Genomic DNA, 16,000 nt, shown 5'->3' on the forward strand with positions numbered 1-16,000 from the left:
TATAACTGGCTATAACTGACTATAACTGACTATAACTGACTATAACTGACTATAACTGACTGTATAACTGACTGTATAACTGACTGTATAACTGACTGTATAACTGACTGTATAACTGTCTGTATAACTGACTATAACTGACTATCATTGACTGTATAACTGACTATAACTGGCTATAACTGACTATAACTGACTATAACTGACTATAACTGACTGTATAACTGACTGTATAACTGACTATAACTGACTATAACTGGCTGTATAACTGACTATAACTGACTGTATAACTGGCTGTATAACTGACTGTATAACTGACTATAACTGACTGTATAACTGACTGTATAACTGGCTTTAACTGACTATAACTGACTGTATAACTGACTGTATAACTGTCTGTATAACTGACTATAACTGACTATAACTGACTATAACTGACTGTATAACTGACTATAACTGACTGTATAACTGACTATAACTGACTATAATTGACTGTATAACTGACTGTATAACTGACTGTATAACTGACTGTATAACTGGCTGTATAACTGACTGTATAACTGACTGTATAACTGACTATAACTGACTATAACTGACTGTATAACTGACTATAACTGACTGTATAACTGACTATAACTGACTGTATAACTGACTATAACTGACTGTATAACTGACTATAACTGACTGTATAACTGACTATAACTGACTATATAACTGACTATAACTGACTGTATAACTGACTATAACTGACTGTATAACTGACTATAACTGACTATAACTGACTATAACTGACTGTATAACTGACTATATAACTGACTATAACTGACTATATAACTGACTATATAACTGACTATATAACTGACTATAACTGACTATAACTGACTGTATAACTGACAGCTGAATGAACAGCATCCTGAGATATTTTGGGTGACCGTGGTCTTGTGGAGGCTCTAAATGAAGAGTCCGAGACGTAGACGTTAAGATGAAGACAACCTTTATTAGATTCTCAGCGTTGAGTCTAGCTGTCGTCGTCGTTTCCTCCCGTGTTGTCGATGACCTTGTTCATCCACTTGCGCATCCTGAACACGTGCGTGTAGAAGCCGTACTTTCCGTCTCGGTCGCAGCCTTCGCCCCACGACACGATGCCGATCTGGTACCAGCGGTTCTCTGCCGGGTACTGAACCCAAAAACACAGTCACGTTAACATGTTACACAGTAGTTAAAGGGACACACAGAGACACACGACACACAATTCACCAGAGCGTCGCATGATAAATAATCAGGACTTTTATCATCGTAAAACACTCTTCATTCAAAGTGGACAGAAACTAAATAAAACTACCAAAAGCCGTCTTGGTTCATCTTTCCACTGTTCCAACAATCACCACTCTGGTTTGGTTGAAATAAACCCTTAATTCACCCATTTACATGTGGAGATATGCTGGTTCTATACACGCTAAAAGTCTGGATTATTTACATGGAGTCTGGTGGAGATATGCTGGCTCTATACACGCTAAAAGTCCTGATTATTTACATGGAGTCTGGTGGAGATATGCTGGCTCTATACACGCTAAAAGTCCTGATTATTTACATGGAGTCTGGTGGAGATATGCTGGCTCTATACACGCTAAAAGTCCTGATTATTTACATGGAGTCTGGTGGAGATATGCTGGCTCTATACACGCTAAAAGTCCTGATTATTTACATGGAGTCTGGTGGAAATATGCTGGCTCTATACACGCTAAAAGTCCTGATTATTTACATGGAGTCTGGTGTAGTTTGGTGATGGTGATTTTGGGGCTGTTTCATGTTAAACTAAAAGGATCTTCCTCTTTAACTAAAAGGTCTATCTCTGTAGGGATCCATCCCATAATGTTGTCAGACACGTAAATGCTGGTGCAACCCAGTGTTAATGTCTCTTATTTGCTTCCATAGAAAGAATACAACTAGGACACTTAGATATGTTTTTCTGTCATAAAATGGTTCTCACCTTCATCACAAACGGTCCGCCACTGTCTCCCTCGCAGGCGTCTCCACGTTGGGCGTCCTCTGGTTTATAACCTGCAACACAAACTCTCTGGCTGTTCAACACTGTCTCCCAGCGCCTCAAAAAACCTCCAAAAACTGGCCAATTCATTGAGGAAATCTGATATTTAAAGGAAAAACGTTGAGTTGCTAGTGGCGCTAAAACATCAGAGGATAATCGTTTTCTTTCGTATTTTGTTGGAAATAAACGGACTAAAAACTGACAAAAAAGTCATTGAAAACTGACTGAAAACTGACAAAAAACTGACAGAAAAACTGACAAAAAACTGACTGAAAACTGACAAAAAACTAACGAAAAACTGACAAAAAACTGACTGAAAACTGACTGAAAACTGACTGAAAACTGACAAAAAACTGACAAGAGAACTGACAGAAAAACTGACAAAAAACTGACAAAAAACTGACTGAAAACTGACAAAAAACTGACTGAAAACTGACAGAAAACTGACTGAAAACTGACAAAAAACTGACTGAAAACTGACTGAAAACTGACAGAAAAACTGACAAAAAAACTGACCATAAAACTGACTGAAAACTGACAGAAAAACTGACTGAAAACTGACAAAAAAACTGACAAAAAACTGACTGAAAACTGACTGAAAACTGACAAAAAACTGACAGAAAAACTGACAAAAAAACTGACTGAAAACTGACTGACTGACTAAAAAAACTGACTGAAAACTGAAGAAAAACTGACAAAAAAACTGACAAAAAAACTGACAAAAAACTGACAAAAAACTGACAAAGAACTGACAGAAAAACTGACAATAAAACTGACAAAAAACTGACTGAAAACTGGGTGAAAACTGGGTGAAAACTGACTGAAAACTGGGTGAAAAGTGACTGAAAACTGGGTGAAAACTGGGTGAAAACTGGGTGAAAACTGACTGAAAACTGGGTGAAAACTGACTGAAAACTGGGTGAAAACTGACTGAAAACTGGGTGAAAACTGGGTGAAAACTGACTGAAAACTGACTGAAAACTGACTGAAAACTGGGTGAAAACTGACTGAAAACTGGGTGAAAACTGGGTGAAAACTGACTGAAAAACTGACTGAAAAAGTGACTGAAAAGTGACTGAAAACTGACTGAAAAGTGACTGAAAACTGGGCTGAAAAACTGAGCTGAAAACTGGGTGAAAACTGACTGAAAAACTGACTGAAAACTGACTGAAAAACTGACTGAAAACTGACGTGAAAAACTGACTGAAAAACTGACTGAAAACTGACGAAAAACTGACTGAAAAACTGACAAAAAACTGACTGAAAAACTGACAGAAAAACTGACTGAAAAACTGACTGAAAAACTGACAAAAAAACTGACTGAAAACTGACAAAAACTGACAGAAAACTGACAGAAAACTGACTGAAAACTGACAAAAAACTGACTGAAAACTGACTGAAAACTGGGTGAAAACTGGGTGAAAACTGGGTGAAAACTGGGTGAAAACTGACTGAAAACTGGGTGAAAACTGACTGAAAACTGGGTGAAAACTGGGTGAAAACTGGGTGAAAAGTGACTGAAAAGTGACAAAAAAACTGACAAAAACCTGACAGAAAACTGACTGAAAACTGACTGAAAACTGGGTGAAAACTGGGTGAAAACTGACAAAAAACTGACTGAAAACTGACAAAAAACTGACAAAAAACTGACTGAAAACTGACAGAAAAACTGACAAAAAAACTGACAAAAACCTGACAAAAAACTGACAGAAAACTGACAGAAAACTGACTGAAAACTGACAAAAAACTGACTGAAAACTGGGTGAAAACTGGGTGAAAACTGGGTGAAAACTGGGTGAAAACTGGGTGAAAACTGACTGAAAACTGGGTGAAAACTGGGTGAAAACTGACTGAAAACTGGGTGAAAACTGAGGCTAACCATAATCTTCAGGATTCCTCTTCTGGGGACCATGAACGAGAAGCAGGAAACGTAAACGTTACCTGCACAGAACATGTTGTCGGTGGTCTTGACGGCCGTGGAGCTTCGGCAGATGTCTGGCTCTACGATCGGTAGGTGGATCTGCTGCAGCTCTTTGGGCAGATTTCTGGCGGAGGGGCTGTAGGTTTCCTTCAGGTTCCCCCAGCCGGTCACTCGGCCTTTATACCCGGCGGTCATCAGGCTGCCGCAGAGAAACAAACGTCACGTGACTCGTTACGTGCATAGAGACAGAGCGTGTTTAAGTCCCGCCCCCAGCAAGTGACAACAGAATCGACAAAAACAATCTGTAAAAACCTTCAAAATTGTGGGAAAAAAAACAACAAAAACTTATTTAAAAGTGCTGAAAATATCGGCAACAACATCGGGAAAAAGTGCTGAAAATATCGGCATAAACATCGGGAAAATATCCCGAAAATATCAACAAAAACAAAATATCGGGAAAAACATCGGGAAAACATCAGGAAAAAGTGACAAAAATATCGGGAAAACGTGCTGAAAATATCGACAAAAACATTGGGAAAAAGTGACAAAAATATCGGGAAAAAGTGCTGAAAATATCGGTATAAACATCGGGAAAAAGTGCTGAAAATATCGGCAAAAACATCGGGAAAAAGTGACAAAAATATCGGGAAAAAGTGCTGAAAAATCGACAAAAACATTGGGAAAAAGTGACAAAAACATCGGGAAAACATGCTGAAAATATCGGTATAAACATCGGGAAAAAGTGACAAAAATATCGGGAAAAATTGACAAAAATATCGGGAAAAAGTGCTGAAAATATCGGCAAAAACATCGGGAAAAACTGCTGAAAATATCGGTATAAACATCGGGAAAACGTGCTGAAAATATCGGCACAAACCGACAAAAAGTGACAAAAATATGGGGAAAAAGTGCTGAAAATATCGACAAAAACATTGGGAAAAAGTGACAAAAATATCTGCAAAAACATCGGGAAAAAACTGCTGAAAATATCGGTATAAACATCGGGAAAACGATGCTGAAAATATTGGCACAAACCGACAAAAAAGTGACAAAAATATCGGGAAAACATGCTGAAAATATCGGTATAAACATCGGGAAAAAGTGACAAAAATATCGGGAAAAATTGACAAAAATATCGGGAAAAGTGCTGAAAATATCGGCAAAAACATCGGGGGAAAAAACTGCTGAAAATATCGGGTATAAACATCGGGAAAACGTGCTGAAAATATCGGCACAAACCGACAAAAAGTGACAAAAATATCGGGAAAAAGTGCTGAAAATATCGGCAAAAACATCGGGAAAAAGTGACAAAAACATCGGGAAAATGTGCTGAAAATATCGGCAACAACATCGGGAAAAAGTGCTGAAAATATCGGCAACAACATCGGGAAAAAGTGCTGAAAATATCGGCAAAAACATCGGGAAAAAGTGCTGAAAATATCGGCAACAACATCGGGAAAAAGTGCTGAAAATATCGGCAAAAACATCGGGAAAAAGTGCTGAAAATATCGGCATAAACATCGGGAAAAAGTGACAAAAATATCGGGAAAAAGCGCTGAAAATATCGGCAAAAAAATCGGGAAAAAAGTACTGAAAATATCGGGAAAAAACATCAGGAAAAAAGTGACAAAAATATCGGAAAACGTTCTGAAAATATCAACAAAAACAAAATATCGGGAAAAACATCGGGAAAACATCAGGAAAAAGTGACAAAAATATTGGGAAAAAGCGTGCTGAAAATATCGACAAAAACATTGGGAAAAAGTGACAAAAAATATCGGGAAAAAGTGACAAAAACATCGGGAAAAAAGTGCTGAAAATATCGGTATAAACATCGGGAAAAACTGCTGAAAATATCGGTATAAACATCGGGAAAACGTGCTGAAAATATCGGCACAAACCGACAAAAAGTGACAAAAATATCGGAAAAAAGTGCTGAAAATATCGGGTATAAACATCGGGAAAAAGTGCTGAAAAATATCGGGAAAACGTGCTGAAAATATCGGCAAAAAACATCGGGAAAAAAAGTGACAAAAACATCGGGAAAAACGTGCTGAAAATATCGACAAAAACATTGGGAAAAAGTGACAAAAATATCGGGAAAAAGTGACAAAAATATCGGGAAAAAGTGACAAAAATATCGGGAAAAAGTGCTGAAAAAATCGGCAAAAACAATGGGAAAAAACTGCTGAAAATATCGGTATAAACATCGGGAAAACATGCTGAAAATATCGGCACAAACCGACAAAAAGTGACAAAAATATCGGGAAAAAGTGCTGAAAATATCGGGAAAAAGTGCTGAAAATATCGGGAAAAAGTGCTGAAAATATCGGGAAAAAGTGACAAAAACATCGGGAAAAACTGCTGAAAATATCGGTATAAACATCGGGAAAAACTGCTGAAAATATCGGTATAAACATCGGGAAAACGTGCTGAAAATATCGGCACAAACCGACAAAAAGTGACAAAAATATCGGGAAAAAGTGCTGAAAATATCGGTATAAACATCGGGAAAAAGTGCTGAAAATATCGGCAAAAACATCGGGAAAAAGTGACAAAAACATCGGGAAAAAGTGCTGAAAATATCGGCAAAAACATCGGGAAAAAGTGACAAAAATATCGGGAAAAAGTGCTGAAAAATCGGCAAAAATATCGGGAAAAACTGCTGAAAATATCGGTATAAACATCGGGAAAACGTGCTGAAAATATCGGCACAAACCGACAAAAAGTGACGAAAAAAATCGGGAAAAAGTGCTGAAAATATCGGGAAAAAGTGCTGAAAATATCGGGAAAAAGCGCTGAAAATATCGGCAAAAACATTGGGAAAAAGTGACAAAAATATCGGGAAAACGTGCTGAAAATATCGGCAACAACATCGGGAAAAAGTGCTGAAAATATCGGTATAAACATCGGGAAAACGTGACAAAAACATCGGGAAAACGTGCTGAAAATATCGGCAACAACATCGGGAAAAAGTGCTGAAAATATCGGCAACAACATCGGGAAAAAGTGCTGAAAATATCGGTATAAACATCGGGAAAAAGTGCTGAAAATATCGGTATAAACATCGGGAAAACGTGCTGAAAATATCGGCACAAACCGACAAAAAGTGACAAAAATATCGGGAAAAAGTGCTGAAAATATCGGCAAAAACATTGGGAAAAAGTGACAAAAATATCGGGAAAACGTGCTGAAAATATCGGGTATAAACATCGGGAAAACGTGCTGAAAAATATCGGCACAAACCGACAAAAAAGTGACAAAAACATCGGGAAAAACTGCTGAAAATATCGGTATAAACATCGGGAAAACGTGACAAAAACATCGGGAAAACGTGCTGAAAATATCGGTATAAACATCGGGAAACAGTGACCACTGTTTGTCTAGCATGTTTCTGCTGTTTGCATTTGAAACCTTCTCACAATACAAGTCAACGGAGAGCGGAGCGTTGTGGGCGTGGCTACAGAAGCGATGTTTTGGCGTCGGGTCTTACGTGTTGGCGACCTTCTTGCTGGGCAGGCAGACCGGGTGGATCCGGTCGGTGAACTCCACCGGCCGCCTCAGGTGCAGCAGAGCGATGTCGCGGTTCAGATTCTCCTTCCAGTTGTACTTCGGGTGGACGATGATCTCGCTGATGGCCACGATCTTCTCCTGGCCGCGCTCAAACCTGCAGAGTCATCGGAGCAGGGGGAATGAGAGGGGGGGACACCAGAGCAGGGGGAATGAGAGGGGGGACACCAGAGCAGGGGGAATGAGAGGGGAGAAACACCAGAGCAGGGGGAATGAGAGGGGGAGACACCAGAGCAGGGGGAATGAGAGGGGGGAACACCAGAGCAGGGGGAATGAGAGGGGGGACACCAGAGCAGGGGGAATGAGAGGGGGAAATGCCAGAGCAGGGGGAATGAGAGGGGGGGACACCAGAGCAGGGGGAATGAGAGGGGGGAATGAGAGGGGGGAATGAGGTCTTACGTGGCCCTGTCGTGTTTCCCGAGGCGGACCAGGATGTCGTTGGCGGTGAAGTTCTTGTTCCAGGGCGGGTAGAGGATGCAGTGAGCGGCGGTGAGGATCCATTGGTCGCTGATCAGACTCGCGCCGCACAGCAGCTCCTGGGGGCTTCGCTTATACAGCATCACCTGCCTGCAGACAACGTTACCACAACGTTACCACAGCGTTAGGGCGGCGTTACGACAGCGTTAGGGGCGAGCGTTCGACAGCGTTACCACAATGTTGGGGCGTTACCACAGCGTTACCACAATGTTAGGACAGCGTTACCACAGCGTTAGGACAGCGTTATGACAACGTTAGGGCGGCGTTGCGACAGCGTTACCACAATGTTAGGGCGTTACCACGGCGTTACCACAATGTTGGGACAGCGTTACCACAACGTTAGGACGTTAGGACAACGTTAGGACGACGTTACGACAACGTTACCACAACGTTAGGACGACGTTACGACAACGTTACCACAATGTTGGGGACGGCGTTACCACAGCGTTAGGGACAGCGTTACCTAGCGTTAGGACAATATTGCGACAGCGTTGGGACTGCGTTGCGACAGCGTTAGTGCGGCGTTACGACAATGTTACTACAGCGTTACCACAATGTTAGGACAGCGTTACCACAGCGTTACCACAACGTTAGGACAACATTACGACAACGTTACCACAACGTTAGGACAATGTTACCACAACGTTACGACAACGTTAGGACGACGTTACGACAACGTTACCACAACGTTAGGACAACGTTACGACAACGTTACCACAATGTTAGGACGTTACCACAACGTTAGGACGTTAGGACAACGTTAGGACGACGTTACGACAACGTTACCACAACGTTAGGACGTTATGACAACGTTACCACAACGTTACCACAACGTTACGTTGACAACGTTAGAGGAGCGGAATTGCTGTCTAGTAGGGACTCCTCTCTCGAGGTGCAGAAACCTGTGGTGTGTTTGGTGTTACCATGGTGACAGCTTATGGTGTTTGAGTGTGGTTACCATGGTGCCGAGGCGACCTCGGCGCCGTCGCCCCCGACGATGCGTTTCTCCTGGTACGACTCCAGAAGCTCCGCCTCCTTGCTGTCGGCTTTCTTAATCTTCTCAAACAGAGGCCGCTCGCCACACACTGGTAAACAGAGAAACAGGCAGTCAACCAGCCAGTCAGGCCGCTCGCCACACACTGGTAAACAGAGAAACAGGCAGTCAACCAGCCAGTCAGGAGGCTCGCCACACACTGGTAAACAGAGAAACAGGCAGTCAGCCAGCCAGTCAGGCCGCTCGCCACACACTGGTAAACAGAGAAACAGGCAGTCAACCAGCCAGTCAGGAGGCTCGCCACACACTGGTAAACAGAGAAACAGGCAGTCAACCAGCCAGTCAGGCCGCTCGCCACACACTGGTAAACAGAGAAACAGGCAGTCAACCAGCCAGTCAGTCAGCCCGCTCACCACACACTGGTAAACAGAGAAACAGGCAGTCAGCCAGCCAGTCAGGAGGCTCGCCACACACTGGTAAACAGAGAAACAGGCAGTCAGCCAGCCAGTCAGGAGGCTCGCCACACACTGGTAAACAGAGAAACAGGCAGTCAACCAGCCAGTCAGTCAGGCCGCTCGCCACACACTGGTAAACAGAGAAACAGGCAGTCAACCAGCCAGTCAGGAGGCTCGCCACACACTGGTAAACAGAGAAACAGGCAGTCAGCCAGCCAGTCAGGCCAATCGCCACACACTGGTAAACAGAGAAACAGGCAGTCAGCCAGCCAGTCAGTCAGGCTGCTCGCCACACATTGGTAAACAGAGAAACAGGCAGTCAGCCAGCCAGTCAGGAGGCTCGCCACACACTGGTAAACAGAGAAACAGGCAGTCAACCAGCCAGTCAGGAGGCTCGCCACACACTGGTAAACAGAGAAACAGGCAGTCAACCAGCCAGTCAGTCAGGCCGCTCGCCACACACTGGTAAACAGAGAAACAGGCAGTCATCCAGTCAGTCAGTCAGGCCGCTCGCCACACACTGGTAAACAGAGAAACAGGCAGTCAGCCAGCCAGTCAGGAGGCTCGCCACACACTGGTAAACAGAGAAACAGGCAGTCAACCAGCCAGTCAGTCAGGCCGCTCGCCACACACTGGTAAACAGAGAAACAGGCAGTCAGCCAGTCAGTCAGGAGGCTCGCCACACACTGGTAAACAGAGAAACAGGCAGTCAACCAGCCAGTCAGGCCGCTCGCCACACACTGGTAAACAGAGAAACAGGCAGTCAGCCAGCCAGTCAGGAGGCTCGCCACACACTGGTAAACAGAGAAACAGGCAGTCAACCAGCCAGTCAGTCAGGCCGCTCGCCACACACTGGTAAACAGAGAAACAGGCAGTCAGCCAGCCAGTCAGGAGGCTCGCCACACACTGGTAAACAGAGAAACAGGCAGTCAACCAGCCAGCCAGTCAGGCCGCTCGCCACACACTGGTAAACAGAGAAACAGGCAGTCAGCCAGCCAGTCAGGCCGCTCGCCACACACTGGTAAACAGAGAAACAGGCAGTCAGCCAGCCAGTCAGGAGGCTCGCCACACACTGGTAAACAGAGAAACAGGCAGTCAGCCAGCCAGTCAGGAGGCTCGCCACACACTGGTAAACAGAGAAACAGGCAGTCAGCCAGCCAGTCAGGAGGCTCGCCACACACTGGTAAACAGAGAAACAGGCAGTCAACCAGCCAGTCAGTCAGGCCGCTCGCCACACACTGGTAAACAGAGAAACAGGCAGTCAACCAGCCAGTCAGTCAGGCCGCTCGCCACACACTGGTAAACAGAGAAACAGGCAGTCAGCCAGCCAGTCAGGAGGCTCGCCACACACTGGTAAACAGAGAAACAGGCAGTCAATCAGCCAGTCAGGCCGCTCGCCACACACTGGTAAACAGAGAAACAGGCAGTCAACCAGCCAGTCAGGCCGCTCGCCACACACTGGTAAACAGAGAAACAGGCAGTCAACCAGCCAGTCAGGCCGCTCGCCACACACTGGTAAACAGAGAAACAGGCAGTCAGCCAGTCAGTCAGGCCGCTCGCCACACACTGGTAAACAGAGAAACAGGCAGTCAACCAGCCAGTCAGGAGGCTCGCCACACACTGGTAAACAGAGAAACAGGCAGTCAGCCAGTAAACAGTCTCCCAGTGAGTCTGGATGGGCTCACCACTCTCTCCTTGGCCGAAGGTTCGAGGCTGGAAGAATATCTTCCGGTTGGTCAGGACGGAGCGCTGCTGTCCCCCGGTCTCTGATGTCACAGAGTCATCATCCAACGCTTCCTCTGAGAGACAGACAGGCACACAGACAGGCAGGCAGACAGGCATGGAGACAGAGAGACAGGCAGAGAGACACACAGACAGGCAGAGAAACAGACAGGCAGACATACAGACAGACAGGCACACAGACAGGCAGAGAGACAGGCAGACAAACAGGCAGGCAGACATACAGACAGACAGGCAGGCAGACAGGCAGACAGACAGACAGGCAGATAGACAGGGAGACAGACAGGCAAAGAGAGAGAGAGACAGACAGACACACAGACAGACAGGAAGACAGACAGACAGACAGGGAGACAGACAGGCAGAGAGACAGACAGACAGGGAGACAGAGAGAGAGAGACAGCCAGACAGACAGACATACAGATACACACACACACACACACACACACACACACACACACACGCACATACAGACAGACAGACAGACAGACAGACAGACAGACAGGCAGACAGACAGACAGGTTAGTTATTTGTATATATCCTAATGAATGAGGTCGTTTCAGAGGCCGTGAATACTTACCACACAGCTGCAGGTCGCAGTAGTCGATCGTCACGTTCCCAGAAACCTCCACGTAGCACCAGGGGCCCTCAGGGTCGTTGTCAGGGTTACGGCACTTGTTGCCGGGGAGACTGACTTCAGGGATGAACTCCTTGTCCGCGCTGAGGGCCTTCGCCGCTGACGACGACCACTGCATACAGGTGTGGCCGCCCAAAGTGACGGCCAGGTCGCCCACGTAGTCGATGCCATAGCTGGGTAAACACTCACCTGTTTTGATTGGTTCTGGGGCCACAGTGGGCGGGACAAATGGCTTACCTTTATGAAAAGAAAAAGGGTTTTTACATTAGTGGTACAGATAGTATTTTAGTAGCTTTCGATTATCAAATACAATGTTTTTGGCGCCCATCTTTGGATGGCAGGAACTGTTCATAACCCACCAGACTCCATGTAAATAATCAGGACTTTTAGCGTGTATAGAGCCAGCATATCTCCACCAGACTCCATGTAAATAATCAGGACTTTTAGCGTGTATAGAGCCAGCATATCTCCACCAGACTCCATGTAAATAATCAGGACTTTTAGTGTGTATAGAGCCAGCATATTTCCACCAGACTCCATGTAAATAATCAGGACTTTTAGCGTGTATAGAGCCAGCATATCTCCACCAGACTCCATGTAAATAATCAGGACTTTTAGCGTGTATAGAGCCAGCATATCTCCACCAGACTCCATGTAAATAATCAGGACTTTTAGCGTGTATAGAGCCAGCATATTTCTACATGTAAATGGGTGAATTAAGGGTTTATTTCAACCAAACCAGAGTGGTGATTGTTGGAACAGTGGAAAGATGAACCAAGACGGCTTTTGGTAGTTTTATTAGGTTTCTGTCCACTTTGAATGAAGTGTGTTTTACGCTGATAAAAGTAGTGATTATTTACATGGAGTCTGGTGGAGATATGCTGGCTCTATACACGCTAAAAGTCCTGATTATTTACATGGAGTCTGGTGGAGATATGCTGGCTCTATACACGCTAAAAGTCCTGATTATTTACATGGAGTCTGGTGGAGATATGCTGGCTCTATACACGCTAAAAGTCCTGATTATTTACATGGAGTCTGGTGTAGTTTGGTGATGGTGATTTCGGGGCTGTTTCATGTTAAACTAAAAGGATCTTCCTCTTTAACTAAAAGGTCTATCTCTGTAGGGATCCATCCCATAATGTTGTCAGACACTTAGAATAATAATCTGAGTCTGTCAGTTGGTACTTGCCACATATGGGGACCCTGCAGGCCTCTTTCTGGACCGTGGGGTCTTTGGTGAAGCACCACGGTCCCCCTGGACGGTTGTTTGGGTTCCTACAGAAGTTCTCATGAAGGATGCTGTTTGGAGCTGAAGCGTTGAACTCCCTACAGACAGACAGGCAGACAGGCAGACAGGCAGACAGACAGACGAGTCAGGCTCCTTAGATTGTATAGAGTTCAACAGTCTTCCTCTGAGAGACCTTTTTATCTGTATATAAAGAGTTTTAGACCGTGTCTTAGGCTAGCCAGACGCTACGTGACTCATTAGCATACAACGTATCATTTAGACTGAAAAAACAAACAGAAAATCCCCAAAAAGTCAAAGGTACAAGACTGTGTACCTATCGTCATCTCAGAGCAAAGAATACTCCTCCCATAAACCACCACGCACCACTGAACAAAGGAAGCTAACGTTAGTTTAGCTAACAGCTAATTGGGCTAACTGCTAGCTGAGACAGCATGTAATGACTTTAAAAGACCCTCAAAATAAACCTGAAGATAACCGTTAACATATATAACGGCTGCTACGTCAGCTGTAGACGGCTTCACCCAGCGTTTAGTTTGAGTTCACGTTATTTTAGACTGACTCAAGCTGTCAGTTAGCGGTTAGCCCAATTAGCTGTTAGCTAAACTAACGTTAGCTTCCCGGCAGAGGCTAACGTCAGACGCGTGGAACAGATCGTGAATCATCGTGACGGATCGTGCAGGCAGCACAGATCGGGTACTGACACCCCAGCATGAGCTCCACCAATCAGAGGCATCACTGTGGGATTGTGGGACTGTTCAGGATTGTGGGTAATGGAGTACTTATCCAACCCGCTGTGGGCGGGACTGTTGAGCTGATGTTTTCTTGTCTTTGTTTTGGTAGTTGTGGTGTTCAGGTTGGTTGGTTACCTTATTATGGGATGTGGGAAGCTATGTCTCCAGTGTTGACACTCTCTTCCTGATTGTGTGATGTTGACGTTTCCTTCATAGCTTACTCCTGTACCAGAGATACACTGACCTACACACACACACACACACACACACACACACAAAGACACACAACTTTACTCACCTGAGGCATTTTATTCCATGTCTCTTCCCTTCCTTCCCTTCATTTCCTTCCTTCCCTTCCCTTTCGTGTTCCCTTCCTTTCCTTCCTTTCCTTCCTTTCCTTCCTTTCCTCCATTTCCTTCCTTCCCTTCCCTTTCCGTGTTCCCTTCCTTTCCTTCCTTTCCTTCCTTTCCTTCATTTCCTTCCTTTCCTTGGTCCCTTCCTTCCCTTCCTTCCCTTCCTTCTCTTCCTTTCCTTCCTTTCCTTCATTTCCTTCCTTCCCTTCCTTTCCTTCCTTTCCTTCCTTTCCTTCATTTCCTTCCTTTCCTTGGTCCCTTCCTTCCCTTCCTTCCCTTCCTTCTCTTCCTTTCCTTCCTTTCCTTCCTTTCCTTCATTTCCTTCCTTCCCTTCCTTTCCTTCCTTTCCTTAATTTCCTTCCTTTCCTTCCTCTCCTTGGTCCCTTCCTTTCCTTCCTTCCCTTCATTTCCTTCCCTTCCTTTCCTTCCTTTCCTTGTTCCCTTCCTTTCCTTCCTTTCCTTGATCACTTCCTTTCCTTCCTTTCCTTGGTCACTTCCTTTCCTTCCTTTCCTTGATCACTTCCTTTCCTTCCTTTCCTTGGTCACTTCCTTTCCTTCCTTTCCTTCCTTTCCTTGGTCTCTTCCCTTCCTTGGTCCCTTCCTTTCCTTGGTCCCTTCCTTTCCTTCCTTTCCTTCCCTTCCTTGGTCACTTCCTTTCCTTCCTTTCCTTCCTTACCTTGGTCCCTTCCTTTCCTTGGTCCCTTCCTTCCTTCCCTTCCTTTCTTTGTTCCCTTCCTTTCCTTCCCTTCCTTGGTCACTTCCTTTCCTTCCTTTCCTTGGTCCCTTCCCTTCCTTGGTCCCTTCCTTTCCTTGGTCCCTTCCTTTCCTTGGTCCCTTCCTTTCCTTGGTCCCTTCCTTTCCTTGGTCCCTTCCTTTCCTTCCTTTCCTTGGTCCCTTCCCTTCCTTGGTCCCTTCCCTTCCTTGGTCCCTTCCTTTCCTTGGTCCCTTCCTTTCCTTCATTTCCTTGATCACTTCCTTTCCTTCCTTTCCTTGGTCACTTCCTTTCCTTCCTTTCCTTGGTCCCTTCCCTTCCTTGGTCCCTTCCTTTCCTTGGTCCCTTCCGTTCCTTGGTCCCTTCCTTCCTTCCCTTCCTTTCCTTGGTCCCTTCCTTTCCTTGGTCCCTTCCTTTCCTTCCTTTTCTTGGTCCCTTCCTTTCCTTGATCCCTTCCTTCCCTTCCTTTCCTTGGTCCCTTTCCTTGGTCCCTTCCTTTTCTTGGTCCCTTCCTTTCCTTGGTCCCTTCCTTTCCTTCCCTTCCTTTCCTTCCTTTTCTTGGTCCCTTCCTTTCCTTCCTTTCCTTGGTCCCTTCCGTTCCTTGGTCCCTTCCTTCCCTTCCTTTCCTTGGTCCCTTCCTTTCCTTGGTCCCTTCCTTTCCTTTCCTTCCTTTCCTTGTTCCCTTCCTTTCCTTCCTTTCCTTGATCACTTCCTTCCCTTCCTTCCTTTCCTTTTCTTGGTCCCTTCCTTTCCTTGGTCCCTTCCTTCCCTTCCGTTCCTTGGTCCCTTCCTTCCCTTCCTTTTCTTGGTCCCTTCCTTTCCTTGGTCCCTTCCTTTCCTTCCTTTTCTTGGTCCCTTCCTTTCCTTGGTCCCTTCCTTTTCTTGGTCCCTTCCTTTCCTTGGTCCCTTCCCTGTCCTCCATCCTTTTCTGTCGTGTTAATAAAGTTGTAACTTTATTTGTATTTACCTGTGATACACTCCCGGATGATGTTGATACTCTCATGGGTTCTCAGGGTCTGGACTCCTTTACAGTCTGAGAGACAGACAGACACACAGAGAGACAGACACACAGAGAGACAGACACGCAGAGAGACAGACAGACACGCAGAGAGACAGA

General features: G+C 45.0%; 1 protein-coding gene across 1 annotated transcript in view; it reads right to left on the reverse strand.

Annotated features, from left to right (window-relative positions):
- Window positions 1–1,015: 1,015 nt before the first annotated feature.
- The window catches only part of f2 (coagulation factor II (thrombin)), an 18,418-nt gene continuing 3,433 nt past the window's right edge, over window positions 1,016–16,000 (reverse strand). Inside the window, exons 5-15 of the mRNA XM_078261389.1 lie at window positions 15,851–15,916; window positions 13,954–14,062; window positions 13,028–13,164; window positions 11,779–12,072; window positions 11,147–11,260; window positions 8,971–9,097; window positions 7,935–8,102; window positions 7,459–7,632; window positions 3,986–4,164; window positions 1,988–2,058; window positions 1,016–1,174 (exon numbers count right to left, since the gene is read on the reverse strand). Of these exons, the coding sequence (XP_078117515.1) occupies window positions 1,016–1,174; window positions 1,988–2,058; window positions 3,986–4,164; window positions 7,459–7,632; window positions 7,935–8,102; window positions 8,971–9,097; window positions 11,147–11,260; window positions 11,779–12,072; window positions 13,028–13,164; window positions 13,954–14,062; window positions 15,851–15,916 (1,598 nt within the window). The remainder of the gene's footprint in view (window positions 1,175–1,987; window positions 2,059–3,985; window positions 4,165–7,458; window positions 7,633–7,934; window positions 8,103–8,970; window positions 9,098–11,146; window positions 11,261–11,778; window positions 12,073–13,027; window positions 13,165–13,953; window positions 14,063–15,850; window positions 15,917–16,000) is intronic.

Source organism: Sander vitreus, chromosome 10, assembly GCF_031162955.1.
Source record: "Sander vitreus isolate 19-12246 chromosome 10, sanVit1, whole genome shotgun sequence".
Classification (NCBI taxonomy): Eukaryota; Metazoa; Chordata; class Actinopteri; order Perciformes; family Percidae; genus Sander; species Sander vitreus.